The sequence below is a fragment of the Sminthopsis crassicaudata genome, chromosome 2 (genome assembly GCF_048593235.1).
Source record: "Sminthopsis crassicaudata isolate SCR6 chromosome 2, ASM4859323v1, whole genome shotgun sequence".
Taxonomy (NCBI): Eukaryota; Metazoa; Chordata; class Mammalia; order Dasyuromorphia; family Dasyuridae; genus Sminthopsis; species Sminthopsis crassicaudata.
Window position 1 is genome coordinate 607,898,267 of NC_133618.1, and position 21,654 is coordinate 607,919,920.

The following is a 21,654-nucleotide window of genomic DNA, read 5'->3' on the forward strand; positions in this document are numbered from 1 at the left end:
TCCCTTTGAAATGTTATCCTTTCGTGGGTTTTGTCCTCTGATAATAGGAAAGCTAAAGAGAATGCATTGCATTCTTCCCCAGAATTACAGGCTAGGTAAGTCATGACATAACTATTATTTTCTCCATTAAATAACATTCTCTGCCTCCCTTTATTTCAAGGCGTAGTACAAGAAGAGTTCGAGAATTGTGGTGGCAAGGACTGCCCCCTAGTGTTCGTGGAAAAGTATGGAGTCTAGCTGTGGGAAACGAACTCAACATCACTCCGGGTTTGTATTCCATGTTCCCACATAGACCTAAGTGTAGTGCTGGGCTTCTTCTGTTAGAATTGTTCTACCCTGCACACCATCCTGGCTACTGGGGACAGACACATGAAGCGAATCGCTCTGCCTCAGAAAGTCACACATTGTGAGAGCATCTACTCTGAGAGAAGCAATGCCAGAAGTAGAATTGGAAAAATTTCAGCAGATCGGGGCTGGCCTCTACATGGCAGAGCCACCACTACTAACATGGTGGTGGCATGAGTAACACTGAGAGAGGCCTGCCCCCAGGTTTACTAAACAACAGGAGTATGCTGGAAGTTGTTAGATGTGGCAATAGGAAGATTTTTTTTTTTTTTTTGGATCGGCCAGGGAAGCATAAATTAGAGAGGGGAGAATACTTTCTTTGGAGGCAAGGACAGTAGTTAAGAAATTGCTCTAAGAGTTCCTGTTACTTGAATTAGGATAGTGACAGTGGAAGGAAAAGCAGTGTGTAAAAGATTATAGAGGTAGCTGTCACAAGGGTGGTAGTTGATAATGAGACTCTTTGGTACATATCATGAAGGAAGGCTCTTTGATGAGGGCACTAATAGGCGACAAGTGATAGTCCAAAAGAGACATTTTCGCCATCCCACAATTGATTGAGGGACACAAGGAATTCGAAACTCCCAGATCATCCCTCCTTCCTTCCTAGTACTACCCCAGTAATTAACCAGTTTAATCTTACATTGTCTTCTACTCTCAGATCTTTGTACCTGTCTCCTAAGGTCCCTTATTTCTTCTTACACTCCATCCATGGATCTGCTTCCTCCATTCTTATTCATGTACTGGTGATGTGAGTCTGAGGAATTTACATTGATAGTGCTGACTGGGTCCATTGACAGCTTGTTGCTTAATTTCACTTGGTGCCTCTCTGCAGCCCTTTTGTGGTCTTCATCTGCTCATTTCTATCTGATTTTTCATTTTGTTCCTCATGCCATTTTAGAGTTGCTTTTTTCAAGTGTCCTTTACCACCTTTCTCAACTCTTTAGCAAAGGACCTCAACTCCTCCTTTGCTGAGAAAATAGAGTACATTGTGTGGATATTTCCTGGAAAGTCTGGACTAGCTCCCTGGAGGTCTCAGGAACAGCCAGAGTCAGGATAAGTAAAAGTACTTGGTCTTTAGGGGTTGAAGTAAAGGAGACAGACAAACCTCCTGAAGGCTTGCCACCAATTTCTCTTTTCCTCCTGCTGCTAAAGTGAAGATCTCTCTCCTCTTTCACCCCACCCTCTAATCCTTACCTACAATTCTCTTTACCCCAAACCTTGAGCCAGCATTAAGTGAGAAGAGTAATTCCAAACATATGCTAATAGAGTCATTGTCAAATAGCCTTAAGTGCTCAGTAGTCTGATTCAAGTGCACCTTTACAATCTCCCCTTTACTATCAAAATACCTAGACATCTTTCCCCAGTTCTCTCCTAGTTTCACCAATTTCTGAAGTCTCTGGTCCTCTTGCCATAACCAGATCCTCTCTCCTTTTATCCCCTGCCTCCTGCAAATTGCCCTCATAAACTTACTGCTACCTCATCTCTGATCTTTTCCTTGTTTTCCTGTGAATATGCTCACATTTCCCCCATCATGAAAAAAACACTTGTCATCTGCCTTCCTACTTTGTCCTTATCACTTGATCTCTGTGTTCTTCCTTCTTCTTGGCATATTTGACTCTATTTAGCCTTGTGGACTCGTGGGCAGCTTCTTCTCTGACTGTTCATTACACTCTTGTTGGTCCTCTTCCTATTGGCATGGCTTTTCCTCCTTGGGCTGCTCCACAGGGTCATTATTCATGTCCTTGCCCCAAGTTGAGGAATCATCTCAGTGGCTTGGGACCACTTCTCTCCTTTCTCTATATTCAGTCTCTTGGTAATCTCATCAGTGCCCCTGGTAGGATACATTCTGTCTGGAGCTAAGCCTGATATCTATTTCTGATGTTCCCCAAACATGTCACTTAACCTCCTCAGATCTCACTTTCTTCATCTGTTATAATAAAAATGAAGGGGATGGACTAGATGATCTCATGAGGTCCTAAACCTGTAATCCCACGGTTCTAATCTTTCTCTTGAGCTCCTGTCCCCTAACACCACCTATCAAATTGGATCTTCAGTGGTATTTCAAATCTCATCATGTTCAAAACAGAATTTATTATTTTTCCCTTTCAAAATCCTTCCCTCTTGGAATATTCCCTGTTTCTATCAAGGGCACTGTCATCCTTCTAGTCACTCAGGTTCATAACCTCAGTCATTTTTGATTGCATATATCTAGTCAACTACCACGTCTTGCCAATTCTACTATATATTTCCACAGTATGTTTTGAGCCTTTCTCCTTAAGTTTGACTCATGGCCACCAATCCAGTTGAGACTTTTGTTACCTCTCACATTGATTAATGAAAGTCTCCTTACTGCTGGTCTTAGGTCTTTTTCTTTGCCATTCTGTCTTCTACACTTCTTCCAAAGTGATTGTTTTAAAGGGCAAATATCACTCTGTCACTCTCCTCTACTGAAAATTAAATAGTAAATAAGATGTATGTATCTATCACTTTTAGATTTATGAGATACTTTACAACTCTGTCTTTTTTTTTTTAAAACATCTCTTTTGATAACAAACAACAGTAGCTCCTTTTCTTTATGATTAAATGTAAAATACTCCTTGTGACACTTAAAACCCTTCATGATTTGGCTCTAAGCTATCTTTCTGGAATTATTATTCATTATTCCCCCAAATACACCATATGAGCCAAACAAGCTGGCCATCTGGTGTTTGTCTTCTCCTTTTGTCTTTGCATAGGATGCCCCACTTTGTGCTTAGAGTGTTTCCTCTTATCTCTGTCTCTTAGCACTTCTCATTTCCTTCACAACTCAATGAAGGTACCATTTTCTAAATGAAGTCACTTTTATCAGCTTTAGTACTTCTATATCCCACCAGACATCAGTTTATATGGATTCTTATTCCTATATATGTTGGTTCTCTCCTCTGTCAAATTTTATATTCCTCCCAAACATATAAGAGTATTTCTTTCTCAACTTCTCATCATCTAGCACAGTGGCTAGCATTTGTTAATTGCTTAATTAAGAAGCATTTAGTAAGTGCCTATTATGTGCTGTTTGAAGACCTGGGAATAAAAAGACAAAAACAATCATGCTCCCTTCCCTCAAAGAATTTAAAGTATAAACACATTGGTCAATTAATTAATTGGTTGGTGATAGAATCTGAGAGAGTCTTTCTTTTCAGATAGTCAAGAACTAGCTAACAACCCAAAACAATAATAATAGCAGCTAACATTTAAATAACACTTTTAAGGTTTGCCAGATACTTTATTTGTGTCTATCTCATTTGATTCTCAAAACAATCATTTGAGGTAGATGTTATTATTATTCACATTTTACAAATGAAGAAAAGGCTGAGAAATGTTAAAGAATTTGTTTAAAATCACACATCTAATGTTTAAAGCAGTATTTAAATTCAATTATTGCTCACTTCAGGTCCAGCTCTATCCATTGTGCTACCTAATTTCAGTGAATTTTTGGTAATTTACTGAAGGCAAATAATGTCCATTGGGTGAACACAAGATAGAAGGCATGCTTTGTCAGTTTTAGCCCCCTTCCATTTCATAAATGCTCTTTTAGCAGCAGTATGTGTGATTGTTTTTAGGGTTCCATTTCTTGGGCATCTTGGGCAAATAGAAGCATACTAGAGAACATTTAATTTGAATGCATCAACTTTTTCTTTCATTTAGAATGTTTTATAATTGTTACATACAGAATTTCATGTTTTCTACATATTACTAAATACTTAATAGATTCTGATTAAATGTTGTAGTTCAGAGGTTTGTGGGAACTAAGTGCTTCAGCAACTACTGTTAGGCTAGGAAAGTTTTGATTTCTCTTTTACTCATACAGATTATAAGATTATATGATTAGATATTGGAATGTAAATGTTCCATTCTTATCATTTTGTTTTAAACTTTTTTTTAACTTGTCTGTATTTTTCTTTTACAGAACTTTATGAAATTTTTCTTTCCCGAGCAAAGGAACGATGGAAAAGCTTCAGTGAAACAAGTACAGAGAATGATGTAGAAGGTGTGTCCTTGTCAATGTTAGATTTTTTTAGAAATATCATCAGGATAAGTCTTGCTGTTATCATTAATGCATTAATATATTTGCATGATGCTTTTTCATTTGATCCTTTTGTAACCCTATAAGGAAAGGAATTATCCTTTGTTAATATCCTTGTTTCTCAGACATAGAAACAGAGATCCCTATGCTTGGAAATTTGGAATCATCTAAGATAACTCATCTCTTATTGTAAGCATCTCTAATTAGTCACTAAGTTTAGAATGTTGTCTTGTTCATTTTCAGCTACTTCTACTGCTTCACTTCTGCTACTTCTTATCTACTTACATCTACAATATTGATGCCTTCTAGTTGATTGGTTCTTTTTCACTTTCTCAAAAGAAAGATATTAGATAAATCTTAAAATGCTACTTTCATTATATTCATCTGCTCAGGAATGCATCTACCGCATCAGTTCAAATGAACTTGGGAACTTAGCATACTAGAGAGCATTTAGTTTATTTATGTTATATGAACCCAGGGTGTAGTCGATAAACAGTGTGTAGATTTTATGAAGATAATATGAGAGCATGACTTTGTAAATTCTATGCTCTGAATATTAGTTGACTTCTGCTCCAATCTGATGTCTTTTTTTAATATTATGCATAATTCAACACCCTCTAGGATAAGTTATTTAAGTAACTAGGTATCTGTCCTTAATTGAATCATCCAGCTAAAATTATCCATCTATCTTTTCCCATCTTCTCTGTAAGGTTAATCTTGAGGTACTTCATTGAAATTAAGATCCATTGTGATACAGTATTTCAGAAATCACCATTTTATTAAGTTTTAATTTAAAAAAAAAGAGGTTGCATTGGCATAAATTGTTTTTTGTGAATCTAGACTAAATACTTTGGATAATTGCTTTCTTTTCTAAGTAATCACAATCTGTTTTTTTTTTTTAATAGTTTATGCTTGAATTTTGCTGCGAATCAACTGCAAATTTTTTAATCATTTTTTTCTAGCCTTTGGTTTTTAAGCATACAGTCTTTCCCCTTTTTAACTTTTTTACTTCAGCTTTAGGGCTCTCTTTTTTTATCTCCTCACCCATCTTGAGCTTCATCTTCCTTTTCCTGTGGTTGTTTTATTGTTTCTCTTTTGAAGACCTTTTTACTTATTTTGGATTATTGAAGCAAAAGAGTCAAGAAATAAATCTGTGTTCTTTCCTGTTAACTCTTATGTTCTCCTACCCCTTCTTAGTTACTCAGCCTTTTTGATCTGGAGGGATAAGTATTTTTAAATGTTCCTTTTTCATTTTAGTTGTTTTCTTATAAGCCTTATTTTAGATTTGATCTGCTCTTTTCCTCCCCGTTGCTACTCCTTCTCTTGCTTTATGATGCTTTTGAAAATAGAAGTGTACTAGAGAACATTTAATTTGAATGCATCAAGTTTTTTCTTCATTGCTTTCCCATCCAATTTATGGTCATATTCTGTTGATTTGACTTTTGTAACATCTCTCTTGCATGCCTCTCCTCTGATACTCTTCATCTTAAATGCCTGTACTATTCTCATAGCCTTTTGGTTGGTGGTCTTATTTCAGGTTTCTCATTCCAGTCCATCCTCTATATGACTATCAGATTGATCTTCCTAGAATGCAGGTCTGACCATACTCATATACTTTTCCTCCCCGTTCAATAAGACCCAGTCATTCTCTTATTATTCTCAGATCCAAATATATAAAGTCCTTTGTTTAGAACTCTTTATACCCCAGTTTCTTCCTCTTTTTCCATTACCAAGTACCGTCTCTGTTACTTTTCTTGTATCTCTCTTTTTACGGAGTTCTTGCTCCAGAGTAAGCCCCTAAAAATACTTATTGACTGATTTGTCATTTAAACCTATATCCTTCCTTGCTAGTTTTCTTACTGTCCTCTACCCTCCAGACACACTGGCTTCCTTGCTGTCTCCTGATTCCATTCCTTTGTAATGGCTATTCCCTATCCCTCTTTACCCCCACCACCTAGTTTTTCTGGCTTCATTTGATTCAAATCCTACCTTCTACAAGGGATTGTTCCCATTCCACTTGACTGCTTGTGCCTTTCACTAGGGATACTTTTCTTATACTGTATATATTTATATATATTTACATATTTATATACATATTGTCTGCCTCATTAAAATGTTAGCTTTTTGAAGAGTGGAACACATGTTTTCATCTTTTATTTGTATCCCTAGCTTCCATTAGATTCACTTTCAGACACATACAAAGATATCTATGTATATCTGTATCTAATCTATATCCCCTTTAATGGTGCTCTTCTTGGGGGCAGCTAGGTGGCACAGTGGATAGAGCACCAGCCTTGAATTCAGGAGGACCAGAGTTCAAATCTGCTCTTAGACACTTAACACTTCCTAGCTGTGTGACCCTGGGCAAGTCATTTAACCCCAGCGTCAGAAAAAAGGGGGGGAAAATGTTCTCTTCTCATTTCCCATTATGGAACTGGCATAGGTCAGTTCCAGAAGTCTGGCTTAGGTCTGGGACCCTCCAGAGATTCAAATAAGTGGGGTCAAGGGTTCTGGACAATGGCCATGTGGACCCAGGACTTATTTAAAGGTTTGATGATTTTGCTCCTTATATAAGTACTGGAATTTTAGACACTGCATTTAGAATACAAAGATATAATGCCTTCATGGCATTGTAATATCTGATATGGGACTAGACTCCAATAGTAATAATAATGAACCTGTATATTAATTGATTTGCCTGATCAAGAAATTTTCTTTACAAATGCAGGTCAGCATCTTAGCCACTTAAGAATTGCTTAGAGTGGATAAAAACCATGGTCACCAAATCTTACCTGAGGATCCCTAGTGGCTTCATAATGACTTAGAAAATTACATATGATATTTTTTAACATGTTTAACATATATTTGGATTACTTGCCATCTAAGGGAGGAGGTAGAAGGGAGGGAGGGAAAAATTTGGAACACAAGGTTTTGCAAGCATCAGTGTTAAAAAGTTATCCATGCATATGTTTTGAAAATAAAAAGCTGTAAAATAACTGAATGGACATATACACATATTGTATTTAACATATACTTTAACATATTTAACATGTATTGGTCAACCTGCCATCTCAGGGAGGGAGTAAGGGGAAGGAAAAATTGGAACAAAAGGTTTTGCATTGTCTATGCTGAAAAATTACCCATGCATATATCTTGTAAATAGTTATAATAAAAAAAGAAAAGAAAAAGCTGGAAAAAAAATAAAAATTTTTAAACTGTTAAAAAAGAAAAAGAAAAAAAGAATTTTCTGTTCTCCAGGTTGCCTTGATTTTCTCAGTAAAATAGGAGGCAAAGTTATCTGCTCTGGGGGGAGAGAGGGAGGGTGGAGTCTGGGACTTAAGGAGAGAGGTTAAAACAACTGCATATGGAGACCATTATATTAATTAAAAAACAAATAAATTGTCTTACAGTAATAAGGGCCCAAATGGGATCAGTTAGCATCAATTTCCAGTTGGAAGAGAGAATAATTTTGTCACATTCTCCAAAAAAGTTCAGCAGTTAAGGAGTAAAAGCAGAGAGGGGATGGCAGGAGTAATCCAAGGTTGAGGATTGGCAAGAATTGAACAGTGGAGTAAAAGTATTTAAGATTGGAAGACAGTTCATAATTGAAGTGGTCAACTGAAAGATCAAACCCTGAAGGGAGAAAAATTCTATGAGTCATGGACATGAATGGGGAGGTCATGATCACAGGTCGTAGTCATAGATTTAGGAGAATAAGATGGAGAAAAGAGAAACAATTCCATTGATTCTATGATGTTAAAGACAAGAATACTATTAAAATGTATAGGAAATATAATAATTTATTTAAAATGCATTCAAATATTTTTTAAAAGTTTTTTGTTCTCAATATCCAGTGATTTTTTTTCATAGGTCATGGATAACATTTACTATTCAGGTAGAACTCTAGATACAATTTGGTCAGTGTGCTAAAATATCATAACCTGATATTCTGTATGTGATCCAATCAAGTGGAGTTATCTTTGTATTATTTTATCCCTTCTACTTCTTTAAATGCAACCTATAATTATACTAGCATAAGAGAATTACTGAGATCTTGCCTAATTTAAATCATTTAGGGTAGATAGTCCAGTATTTCAGTATCAGTAACCATCAAGAATATTCTGATATTTTTGATTCCAGCCTTATATAAGGCTGATGAAATAGAACTTCATCCTTTCATCTTAGAGAAGAGAGGTATATAGATGTTGATTGATCAGAAAAGAATTTTACAAAAATTGCTCAAAAACTATTGTGATAATTACAGGTAAAATTAACTTTAGATTATCTATGTGAAATATAACTCACAAATTTTAAATACCAAGTGACTTTCTCTTATGCTTCCTCTACTAAGCTACTTTTTTCCATGGTTACCATAAGCAAAATTGTTTTGTTTTAGTTGTGATCATTCAGATTTGTGATCTCATCAATGTGGATAAGGGCACTGGTTAGAAAAATATTTCTACTGTTTAAATAAAATCTATTATTCAGATCATTGAGAGAAATTGTACATAAAAAACCTATTATGTTCAAGAAGAAAAGGGAGCTTAAGACATGCTTGGGGTGGAGCCCAAAGAAGGAAGTGGATGATGATTTCAGCAAAGCTGACAGAGGGAATGCTTTTTTTTTTTTTTTTTTTTTTTTTTTTTTGGCCTCTCCTCTCCATCTCCTTATCATCTAGGTCTTAATCCATCTTTCAGACTCATTCACTCTAGAACACAATGTTAATTGTTCTCCGCATAAAGGTAGTTAATATATACTCTTTAACCATAGATGTTTCTCCCTCTGCTTTTATTCTACCATCTAGAAAACAAAGTATTCCTTTTCATTGCTGAGGACAGCCCTAAAAGGGAGCATGGCGTTGGCCAGAGCCAGTAAGTGCCTTGTTAACACTGATTTTCAGCAATCACATCAACCAGCTTTGCTGTTTTTTTAAAAAACAGAATTTGCGAACTGCATTTGCTACATGCAGTGTGACCCTAGGAACAACTTTTTCTAAGACATAAATTTGGATAAAGAAGAAATTCTAGAGAAGGAGGGCAGTCCTCCTTTTGTGTGGCCAAAAAAAAGATCTACTCCCTGATATAAAAGAAAATTTGGCTTTTGAACCATTTCAAGGCTGATTAGCCTAGCTTATCTTCTCCATGCCTTGTGGCATACCTTGTATATTCTAGGCACAAATGTTGATTAAACTAACCTTTGTTCTTCATATCATTATAATGTTCTCTTTGAAAGCGATGTATCCATATCTTTGTCATAGGGAATTACAGAATTTCTAACCTAGGTCTGAACAATAACTCCCCATACACCTTCTTTAGTAAATGGTGATCTTTTTTAAACTTGGTGTGAGGACCCGAGGAGATGGTAAGCTGCCATCTTTGCCTCTTAGGCAGTGCCTTCTACTTCTGGACAGTCCTAAGGGTATCATTTCCTTTTTTTTAAGTTGAAGGAATTCTTCTCCTGTACAATTTCCCCAAATTGTTTCTAGCTCTATCTTCCAAGGCCATAATGACAGGTATGTGAGGTAATAATAGTAATAATAATAATGACAGTAGTAGCCAGCATTTATGTTGCATCTCAATATTTGCAGAGCTCTTTATATCATTTTGTCACCATAGCAATTCTGCCATTTTCCCCATTTTACAGATGAGAGAAAACTGAGGCAGGCAGAGGTCACAGAGTTCACAGAGCTGGGAAGTGACTAAGAATGAATTTGGACTCAGGGATTCAGATCACTAGAGGGAAAACGGCAGACATGGTGGCACCCATCGTATCCCTGATCCTGGGAAGGGATTGACTGTCCTGAGCTAGCATGAAGCCCCAGCAGGGGGCCACTCAGGCAGAAGCCTCTTTGGAAGAATGGACCAGAGCAGGATGCTCCCTGGCTGGCTAGAATGGGCTCCTGTACTTCTGTCTTGGGAAAAATAGGAATGCTTGGCTTTGTTTTGGCTTTTGGCCAGGCAGTTGGACTCACCCAGTCCAGAAGTGTTTAGTGTCTAAGGCTGGATTTGAATTCAGGGCCTTCTGACTCTAGGGCTGGTGCTCCATATAATTGAGCTACCCCAGACTACCCAGAACATCAGATTTGGGGTCCAAAGTCCTAAATTCCAAAGCTTATTATATTACTTAACTTGCTCTGTGTCTTTGGACCAAGTCTTTAATCTCTGATCTCAGCTTCCTCATTTGTTTGGGGATTGGGCTGGATGATCTAAGGTCCCCATGAGACTAGGAAGGACTCTCAAAAACTTCCTTGTTTTTCATCTTTTTAGTTTAATGCACATAATAGCCTTTCAGATCTGTGTAATGTCATGAACAAATGATCTCTAGTTTAAGAAGGTGATTGGCCCATTCTGTTTTATATTAAGAAAAAGTTATGAATCACTTTGGGCAATATTGACTTTTTGAGAGAGTGTTTTCATTTCCTGGAAAGGAATAATAATTAGGCATCATACCATGTAATTCTCTAAATGGATTAGACACTAGAATCACTTAAGAAGTAAAATGGTAACTTCTCAAGGTTCTTGATAACTCGGCTTTAATTCTTTTAGTTTAAAACTTGATTTTTATTAAATTAAACACATCTCACATATTTATTCCTTGTACATAATATTAGGCAGTGTGAAAGCCAAGTAATTATTTTATTTTATTTACTTGCCAGATGTAGGTGTATCAGTTGCTGACCGAGAAGCTAGTCTGGAATTAATTAAACTGGATATATCTCGCACATTCCCTTCTCTCTACATCTTTCAGAAGGTGAGGTCTTTCACCCAGCTTACAAAAAATACTCCTCTCATAATAACCAAGAGAGCAAACTATAGTCTATAAAAAGGCGAAATTTTAAAAAAATACAAAAATTTTAAAGAGGAAGTTAATTTCATAAAGCTGCTCAAAGTACTTACCAACTAATGCTGCTAATGAGCAAGACCTACCCTGATGGGTAGTGGGCCAAGTACTGCGGTAGGCACTTGTAATAAAATTTTAGCATTTTTGAATAGATTTTAAATGATATCTTATTTTTAAGTAAACATTTTGTTGGATATTTTTCAGTGCTTACTACAGACTTTTCTCTCTATTAGTAGGAAAAATGTAAAGAAACTCATCTCAAAAATGTTTAAAGTGTTTCATGAGTACCTGTCATGCTCAAAGCCTCAAAAGTTGATATTTAAATAACATATTCAAGCTTTTATTAACGTAATTGGTTTTTAGTTTAAAAATCAGGATTATTAAATTTAAATTTTATTGTTGGCTGTATTTTACAGTGTTATTATTATTTTGGACATCCATTTCTTCTTTGATGTTCATGTTTCCAAGATTTCCAATGGTCTTTGTCATTATTGAATATAATTTTGGATTTCATTTAGTATTGTTTTCTACTGAATTTGGACACTTGTATATTTTGATCTATTAAGTCATGGAAAAAATTTAAACATTTTTATTTAAATTATCTAAATGGTGTAAATTATGAATGCATTTTGTTTAGTTATCTTTTATTTTATTATAGAATTGTTTTCTTAATTGCAGAAATACAAAATTCATTTTAAACAATGTTGACAGTTGAATAAATGGAAAAGCTCTTTTTGAAGGAACTGTATTAAAATTGATATCTTAGGATTTGAAGATTAAAAATACAGGATCTGAACACCGATATTCAGTTTCAAAAAATAACTTTATTTTTTTCCTCCCATTAAGGGTGGTCCTTATCATGATGTGTTACATAGTATCCTAGGAGCATATACGTGTTACAGGCCTGATGTTGGTTATGTAAGTATTTTCCTCACTTCTATTTTAGAAAATTAGTTCTGTTGTATGATGAAACATGGGCATTAGCCTCTGAATGATATGCATATATACATATTAGATTTTGTTAATATGCCCTAAGCATAACACTTGATGTAACATTCTGCATAGAATCTGTAACAACCTATTGCAGTTTGCCAGATCATAGCATAAAGTGGCCTTCTGAGAACTTGTCAGCTAGTCTGCTGTGAAGTGATGGGGTTGGGCATAGGTGGAAGTGAGACGGAGTGGGGAAAGTGATGTTTAGAAGGAACAAGTCACAGTTATTTTTATCTCCCATTAAGACTCAATTTAGTAGGTTGCACAGATTTTCTTGTAATGCATATTAGATCCATGACTATAAAATAAATATATACACAAATATATTAAATGACTTTATATATAAATATATAAAAGTGACTATGGAATAGTCTGGACCTGGATCTGGATCTGTGAATTTATTAATATAGGAGACTCCCTCTCCTATGCAGGTAAAAAAGAACCTTCCCTGCCTCCTTACTGTCTTAGAAATATTAATTAGAGCACTGAGGTTAAATGGCTGGGTCAGAACATGACTTGGATTGAGGTTCCCTAGCTAACTCTTGACCCATTCATTACACCAGTCATTTTCAAACTTTTTGGTCATAGGACTCCTGAAGACCCAAAGAGCCTTTGTTTTTTTGTGTTATAGCTATTGATATTTAATATGTTTAAAAAATTAAAATGTTGTTATTATTTTGAAAATAGATTTTATCTTATAGATGCCCTGAAAGGGTCTTGAGGATTCCTAGGAGATCATATTTTGAGAGCCACCATACTATATTAAGCTGCCTTTGTACTGGCTTCATCTGCTTTCTTTAAAAGGGGAGCTATAAAATATTGTCTCTGTATTGGCCTGGATCACTAAGCACTCTTCCGAGTCCCAAATAAGTCACTGTTATGTAATACATAAACTTTGTAGCTAGCCTTTAAATTTGTAGGTCCTCTACATGTGTGGGTCTGTTAGCACCCATAGGTTTTATTATGTTGTTTTATATTGACCAATATTATCATAGTTAATAGAGTTGACAGTGTATTCCACCTAAAGTGATTGTTAGTAATTTGAAAAAGTTTCATGAATTTGGGAAGAGTTTCAAAAATTGTCCAAACTACTCAATTTATAGATGATTTTTAAAAAGTGACTCAAGCATGGAATTCTAAAAACAAACAAACAAACAAAAAAACAGTGATGAAAAAAAAAGATCTTAAGTTAGTGCTTAAAATTTTGTGGCTAGTGACAGAGCCAGGGCTAGAAATCAGATCTCCTCTTTAGTATAGAAGATTTGCTTATAATTTTTATTAATGTTCTTAACCTATTCAAAAAAAGAACCTTTGAATTGCCTATTTACTTGCAATTCCTTGAGCTCTTTGTTCATAATACTTTTCAATTATAATTTGTTTTTGGTTATTATATATTATAGATCATCCACTTAAGCATTTTTTCTGTTTTTATTATTTTTGTCATCTTATTCTGTGATGCAGTATATATTTGAATTGAACATAATATGTCCTCAAGGCAGTATATCTGACAAATAACTATTCAGAACTTTCTTGAAGACATTCATTAAGGAAAAAAAAATTTTATTACCTTTAAAGTCAATCCATTGTCTTTTTAGAGAATCCTGATTATTAGGAAGTTTTTTCTCTACATGGTCACTTGATGTTAATTCTGTTCTCTTGAATCAAGTCTAATCTCTTTTCCATGTGACATTTCTCAATCAGTCTTCAGGTTGAGCAATTTTAATTCTTTCTAGTCCCCCATATACACTCCTTAAACATATTATGTTTCAGATTTTCTTATTTCTATCATCCTTTAATCACTCTGCTTTATATCTTCCACATCATCTTCGGCTTCTCTCTCTCCCTCCTTATATATACAGGTAGTTGCCAAGTTCCATCAGTTCTATCTCCACAGTATCTCTTACATCCAGTCCAGTTTGTACAACCACATGGCTATCATCTTAGTTCAGGCTCACATCACTTTTCATTTAGACAGTTTCCTAATTTGTTTTTTTACTTCAATTCTCTCCATTTTTCAACCTTTTCTCTAAATAAATGCCAGAATATTATCTCTAATATTCTGTTCTGTTACTCTCCAGTGCTCAATAAATTCTAATTACTATTACTTCTAGGATCAACTATAAATTGCATTGTTTGGCATTTAAAGCACTTTATTAAAAAAACAAACAAACAAACTTGTTTCTACAGATTTAGACATTACTTCCATTTGTGCTTCTATAATCCAGTCAAACTAGCCTCATCATTTCTCATACATGACATGATGTATAAATTGATCTTCTATCCCTAGAATGTGGTTTTTTTCTTCTCTCTTAGAATCCCTTGTTTTCTTCCAAGATTAACTCAATTGCCACTTTCTATATGATACCTTTCTTAACATCATTCTCCTTTTACCTTCTAATGCCTCCTCCCCCACAAAATTACCTTCTTTCTACTTTTCTGTAAATGTGTCTCTATGTACAAGTGTATGTTCCTTGAAGGCAAAACTGTTTGATTTTAAGCTAAGCACAGTGTTTGGTGCTGTAAGCATTTAATAAAGGCTTTATTTGTTGCTCTATTGGCCATTAGGCCTTTCTTTGACCTGGTCACCCTTCTGTGTATGCACTTTAGACTATTCATGCTGTTCCCAAAGTAAAGGACCGAGAACTGAATGCAGCACTCCCTATTTGACCTCTTCAGAGCAGAGGATGTTTTTGTTAACATATTTATTGTGTTAACATACTTTAGACACTGGAATTCTGAGATGGGAATGAAAGTTTAAATTCTATAGGGAAGATAGCATGTTTACAAGTAAGGGAAGGTATTAAGGTTACAGATTAGCCCAGGCTTTTATTGGAAGTATAGGGAACTCCTCCTTGAGGAAACTCCTTATTTCAGAAAATATTAGCCACTTTTCTTTTAGTGTGAGGGAAAGATTCTCAGAGCATGAGAAGTTGAGTGATATGTGTCTAGAGGTGCATAGTCAGCATCCAGGTGCATTAGAGGTGGGGCCTGGGCTCTTCAAGGTTGGCTTTTACCCACCATTCCACATTGCCTTTCCTTTGTAACCATATAAGTGTGTATAAAACTTTTACAAAATAAATGCAAACTATGTGGAGAGGCTTCATGTAGAGAGTGGCATTTAAGATAGGATCCTGGAAGATAGAAATAGAGGGAGGGAGTTCCATTTATGAGAAAAACAGACTGTGCAAAAACAAGAAAATAGGAGATGGAGTGTTGTTTGGGAAGTACAGAAGGATTGGAAGTTGGGTTGCTTTGAAGAGAATGTGAAGAGGAGGAAGATTGTAGGTCATGTGCCCAAGAAGATCGAGGATCAGACATTGAGCAGTCTTCATCATCTCTCATGTTTTTCCAGTTTTGGATTTACGTGTAAGAAATAAAGCCATTTAAGCTTCTCCTTAGTTTGATACCAAAACCCCAGATGAGAAAAAATAGTTAAGAGCAGAGAAGGCACTCCTAATGTGCTTACTCTTCCCCCTTCCTATCCCACCAGGGTCCAGCTCACAGGCATGCAGGGGAATCAATTCTATGTAACCCTTCCCACACACACCTCAAACACTCCCCTGGCTAAATAGAAAGGCAGAAGGTGTGTGTGCTGTGCGACACCCTGTGAAATCTGCATCCAGCTGGAGCTGGTTCAGTCTCTTGGTGCATATAGAACTGATGAACTATAGGAGGAGACTGAGATGAGCTCCAGCCCCCAGAAGACTGCCATTAACAGAGGAGTTAGAAAAGAAACAACAGGGAAAAGGAGGGGAAAAAAGATTGAAATTAGCAGAGATCCAGGAGCAAGAAAACAAGATCTTGAGCAAAGGCAAGTAAACCAAAAGAGATCATAAAAAGGAGGGAATGACCTCCCATCCAAATCAGGGAAAATATTTCAGGCATTTGTGAACAAATATTAATTTTTAAAAAAGAAGATGATGCTGAAATAGCGCCTGGTAAGGCAGAGGACCCTGATATTCCCACGAGATCGTAAAACTGCAGCAGATTGCTTCTAAATTATATAGTGATGATGAGGACCACAACTAGCATTTACATAATGCTTATTATGTGTTAGGTTCAATGCTAAGTACTAATTTACCATTATTTCATTTGATTCTCATACCAAATCTTTGAGGTAGCTATTATCCCTGTTTTACAGATGAGGAAAATAAGGCAAACAGAAGTTGTGACTTGTCTGTGTTCACATAACTAAGAAGTTGTCAAACTGAATTTGAATTTAGAAATTCTGATTCCAGTCCTGGTGCTAGTCACTGTGCCACCTAGCTGCCCCTAAATGAGAAGAGAGAAAACAAAATTTGTGACCTGCACAACAGAAAAGGTTGACAAAATAGAAAAAAAGAGTGCATGGTGTCAAATCTCACCAAAGAAACAAGAAAAAATACCTTCAGTGGAAATTCAAAATAAAAGTAAAAGATAACCTGGAAGAAGAGAAGAGAAAAAAAATATTAAAAGAAAGCATGAGCTCCATAAAAGCAAAACATTAATCTCAAAGACGGGGTACATGGACACAATTTATAGAATGTAGAACTCACAGAAAAACATGGAAAAGTCAAATAATCTGAACACAACAGTACAAGAAATAATAAAAATACTGCCTGGAAAAAAGTGTCATTTGAAAAATCCACAGATTGCCTCCAGATAAAAACCCCAGGCTGCAAACTCATAAGACATAACAGTCATTAAATTTAACAATTACAATGATAAGAAATTATATGTGATGAAGAGAAAGAACTTCAAATATAAAATAAAGGAAAAAACAACTATTTTGCTCTCTCCAGAATGTACAGAAGAAAATGGAATAATGTTTCAGAGAGCAAAGGAATTCAAGATGCCACAGAAAGTGTCTTACCCTGCAAATCTGAGCTTAACCATTAATGAAAAACTATGGATGTTCAATAGAGAGGCACTGAAAACATTCCTATAAAGAAACCAGACTTGAAGAAATTACTTACTTTTCAACCATTCCAGACCACAAAAATTTAAGAATAAATAAATAGAGCATCCAAGGGTAATAACAGAATAATAATAGAGAGACCATAAAGATACTTCATTCTGAATATACAGGAGGAGACAAATCAAATAGAAGTGATAATGGAGAAACAATATATAAAGAAATCTAAAAAGATAGGTTAGAACCAAGTTATAAAGAATTTTAAATGTCCCTAAAATTTTTGTGTTTGATAATAAGGAAGCGCTGGAATCTTTTCAGCAATAATACTTTTGAACAATGACATCAATGTATCCTGTAAGAATAAATCAATTTAGCAGCTATGTAGAGAATGGTTTGGAGTGGGGAGAGATTCGAGGCAAGGAGCCCAATTTAATAAGCCTTTTTACAATAATCCAGTGCCCTGAGATCCAGAAAAACAGAAAAATGGGGAAGATAAGTAGGAAAGGGTGGGACTCAGTGTCATATGTTTGTTTTCATAAAGATTCAAGAAGACTAAGAGTTGAGAAATGCCTTTAGACTTAGCTGGCTAACTTTGAAAAGATAGTTTCAGTTGAGAAATGAGATAGAAAGCCAGATTACATAAATTTGAGAAGTAGAAGCTGATGGTTTAGGTAGCTTTCTCTGTGTGTATGAAAGGAAGTAGTAAGGACTTTCACTTGAGGGATTAAACAACATTGTTTTATTTTTCATGGAAGATATTTGTGAGTCCCAGGAAAGGGGGGAAGAGACAGGAGGAGACAGTTGTGCAATTCTGGGTATGTGCCAAGGAGTTGGCTTTATGGAATAGGAAAGTCAACTCTTGTCAGAAACAAGAGTAAAGGAGAAAATAAGTGGTCAGAGTTTTAAGATGTAGCAAATGAGAGAAAAAGGAGCTTACAAAAATGCTATTTTTTACTAAAATAGCAGGTTAAAAATGAATTAGAGCCTAGAGGAATTTCTCTTCTTCTCTTAGCTGAGAGGTTAGTGGAAAAGATTTGGAACAGCTGCTGCGGGGGAATAACCATGATAGCAGTCACCCACTTTAAAAATAATAATAATAAAGGGAAAGGGGCAGCTAGGTGGCGAAGTGGAGAGAGTACTAGCCCTAAAGTCAGGAGGACCTGAGTTCAAATTCGATCTCAGACACTTAAGATTGCCTAGCTGTGTGATCCTGGGCAAGTCACTTAACCCCAGCCTCAGCCAAATTAATAATAATAATAATAATATTTTAGCTGGGAATTTGAAATGAAGAAAGCATTAGAAAGAAAGAGTTACCAAGCTATAAGGGACAAATGCCTTTATGCATTGTAAGATACTTTGTAACAGGGAAAATTTATTTTTTTTAAAAATATGTCACTTAAATTGGAGATAAAATTATGGTAAACTCTTGGTTCCTATTTGTCTTGTTTAATCACAGAACTTCTTTATAACTAGACTTAGTCTGATGATTATTCTACACAAAATTTATTAGTGCCTTTTCTTGTTGAAGGTCCAAGGGATGTCCTTCATTGCTGCAGTACTCATTCTCAACTTGGAAGAGGCAGATGCTTTCATTGCTTTTGCAAATCTCTTGAATAAGCCATGCCAGTTGGCCTTTTTCCGTGTAGATCATAGTATGGTAAGGATGTTTAAATCGAGATACAACAATTTTTATTTTGACTTTGAATATGTCCTAAAAGTTAAAGGCTTTTTACAATGAAAAGTATAGAAACATTAGAATAATTGTTCTGCAAATTAAACATTAAATTGTATTGCTGCAACATGCATGATTGGAAAGAAAGTTGGAATGAATAATAATGGAGCAATATTTTAGTTGATAGACCTGAATAAGGAATTTATTTCTATGATTATTAGAGTTTTCCATGGTTTTAAGTTATATATATCAATATGCTGATATTTTTATTTGCAGATGTTGAAATATTTTGCAACATTTGAAGTATTTTTTGAAGAAAATCTCTCCAAACTGTTTCTTCACTTCAAGTCTTATAGTCTTACTCCTGACATATACTTAATAGACTGGTAAGTTATTGAGTGTGGTTCGTTATAACCTGAGTTAGAATATGTAATTTAAAATAGCATCCTGTGGGAATAAGTTGGGTTTTACAAGATTGTATTTTGTGTGAACATTCAGACTATTCGAAGGAATTAGGTTTTTGTGGATCCTTTGATATACAGGAAGCCACAGGTACTTGTTTTGGACAAAGTTAAATGATTCTATATTAATACTTGTTTTCCTTTTAAAATTTTCCCTTTTTTTTCAATCTTCTCTCATTTTTTTGATTGAATCAAAGAGGATTGTTTGCTTCTGATCCATCTTTAATCTATTTAACATCTGCTAATTCACTTTTTAATAAAAATATGCTTAGAATAATAGTAGTAGAGATAGTAGTAATAATAATAGTAGTAGTTGCAGCACTAGCAGCAGCAATGGTAGCAGTAACAATAGCAATAGCAGTAGTGGTAGCAGCAGTACCATCACCACTAGTTAACTGGGAAGCAGTGTGATTAAAAGTAACCAAGAAGCAGAGCAGGAGATTGTTGAATCCATGATGGACTGTCAGGGTAGAAGTGAATATGTAAAATTTCTGCTCTATAATCCTAGAGAATTTTCTGAACAAATATTAAAATGTATTATTCTACAGGGGAGAGCCATATCAATGATTTAATGATGGTATACTTCAAGAATCATAGAAAATTAACTCAGAAACTAGTTTAAAAAATTAACAACTTTAGCAGAATTTCATGATATAAAATAAACACATATAAATCATCAGCATTTCTATATATTATCAACATAGTCCAGCAGCAAGAGAGAAAAAGAGAAATTCCATTTCAAATAACTGCAGATAGTATAAAATACTGAGAGTATCTGCCAAGATAAACCTAGGAACTATCTAAACACAATTATAAAACACTATAAATATTGATTGCCTGCCAATACAATAAAAATGACAATTTTACTTAAATTAATTCACTTAAAAAATAACAAAAATTCATCTGGAAGAATAAAAGGTCAAAAACATCAAGGAAAAAATGTGAAGAAATATTGCTTAGCAGTACCAGATCTCAAACTATATTACAAAGAAGACAGTCATCAAAACAATCTAATATTAAGAAATCTATTTGATCAATGGACTGTATAACACATATACAATACATAGTAAATGAATCTTAGTAGACTAGTATTTGACAAACCCCAACATCCAAATTTTTGTGGCAAGAATGCTAATTTAACAAAAATTTCTGGGACAACTGAAAAGTAGTTTGGCAGAAACTGATTTAGGCCAACATCTTATACTGTACACCAAGACAAAAATCAAAATGTTTTAGGCAATAAAGGTTAATATAAGCAAATTAGGTAGGCAATTTTACTTGTCAGATCTATGGATAAGTGAAGAATTTATTATCAAACAAAAGACAAGAAAGCCTTAGGGCATATGAAATAGATAATTTTGATAATATCAAATTTAAAAGTTTTTGCACAAACTAGCACACTCAAGATTAAGTAGATGACAAGTAGGAAACTGGGGAAAAATTTATCCCAAGTTTCTCTGATAACTGACTCAAGAACATAAGAAATTTCCCAATGGATATATGGCAAAGGATATATGAACATACAATATTCAGGTAAAAAAATCAAAATTATTTGTAGTCATATGGAAAAAATGCTCTAAATCACAATTAGAGAAGTGCAAATTAAAACAACTCTGAAGTACTATCCATACCCATCAGATTGACTAATAGGAAAGAAAAGGAATATGACATGCTTCAGGGGATGTAGAAAAATTGACACTAAGGAATTGTTGATAAAATTGTGAACAGATCCATCTATTCTGCAGAGCAATTTAGAAACATGCCCAAAGGGTTATAAAATTTTTCATGTCCTTTGATCCATTAATACTACTACTAGGTCTGTATTGAAAGAGATCAAAGAAAATACTGTTTTTGTGGCAAAGAATTGGAAATAGAGGGGGGATGCCCACAAATTGGTGAATAGCTAAGTAAATTGTACTATATGATTGAATTGTGCTATAAGAAATGATGAGTATAGGGGGCAGCTAAGTGGCGCAGTGGATAGAGCACCAGCCCTGAATTTGGGAGGACCCGAGTTCAAATCTGGTCTCAGACACGTAACACTTCCTAGCTGTGTGACCCTGGGCAAGTCACTTAACCCCAGCCTCAGGAAAAAGGAGGAGAAAAAAAAAAAAAAGAAAGAAATGATGAGTAGGATGTTTTCTGAAAAACCTTGGAAAGACTTATCTGAACTAATGCAAAGTAAGGTGAGCAGAACCAGGAAAACATTGCACATAGTAGCATTATGGTGGTCAGTTGTGAATGATTAAACAATATATTGATGATCCAAGAAAATTCCAAAAAACATGATTTTTTAAAAATGCTGTCCACAGAACCAGCTACATCCAGAAAAGGAACACTGGGAAATGAATGTAAACTGTTATTTTTACCTTCTGAATCCAATTCT

General features: G+C 35.0%; 1 protein-coding gene across 2 annotated transcripts in view; it reads left to right on the forward strand.

The window, feature by feature from the left end:
* TBC1D12 (TBC1 domain family member 12) overlaps positions 1–21,654 on the forward strand; it is a 122,914-nt gene that overhangs the window by 82,751 nt on the left and 18,509 nt on the right. The window contains exons 6-11 of one of the 2 annotated variants that reach the window (XM_074295924.1): positions 161–267; positions 4,292–4,372; positions 11,070–11,158; positions 12,095–12,166; positions 18,664–18,792; positions 19,084–19,193. In XM_074295924.1, the coding sequence (XP_074152025.1) occupies positions 161–267; positions 4,292–4,372; positions 11,070–11,158; positions 12,095–12,166; positions 18,664–18,792; positions 19,084–19,193 (588 nt within the window). Of the gene's footprint in view, positions 1–160; positions 268–4,291; positions 4,373–11,063; positions 11,159–12,094; positions 12,167–18,663; positions 18,793–19,083; positions 19,194–21,654 lie in introns of both variants that reach the window. The other variant, XM_074295923.1, reaches the window with a different exon arrangement.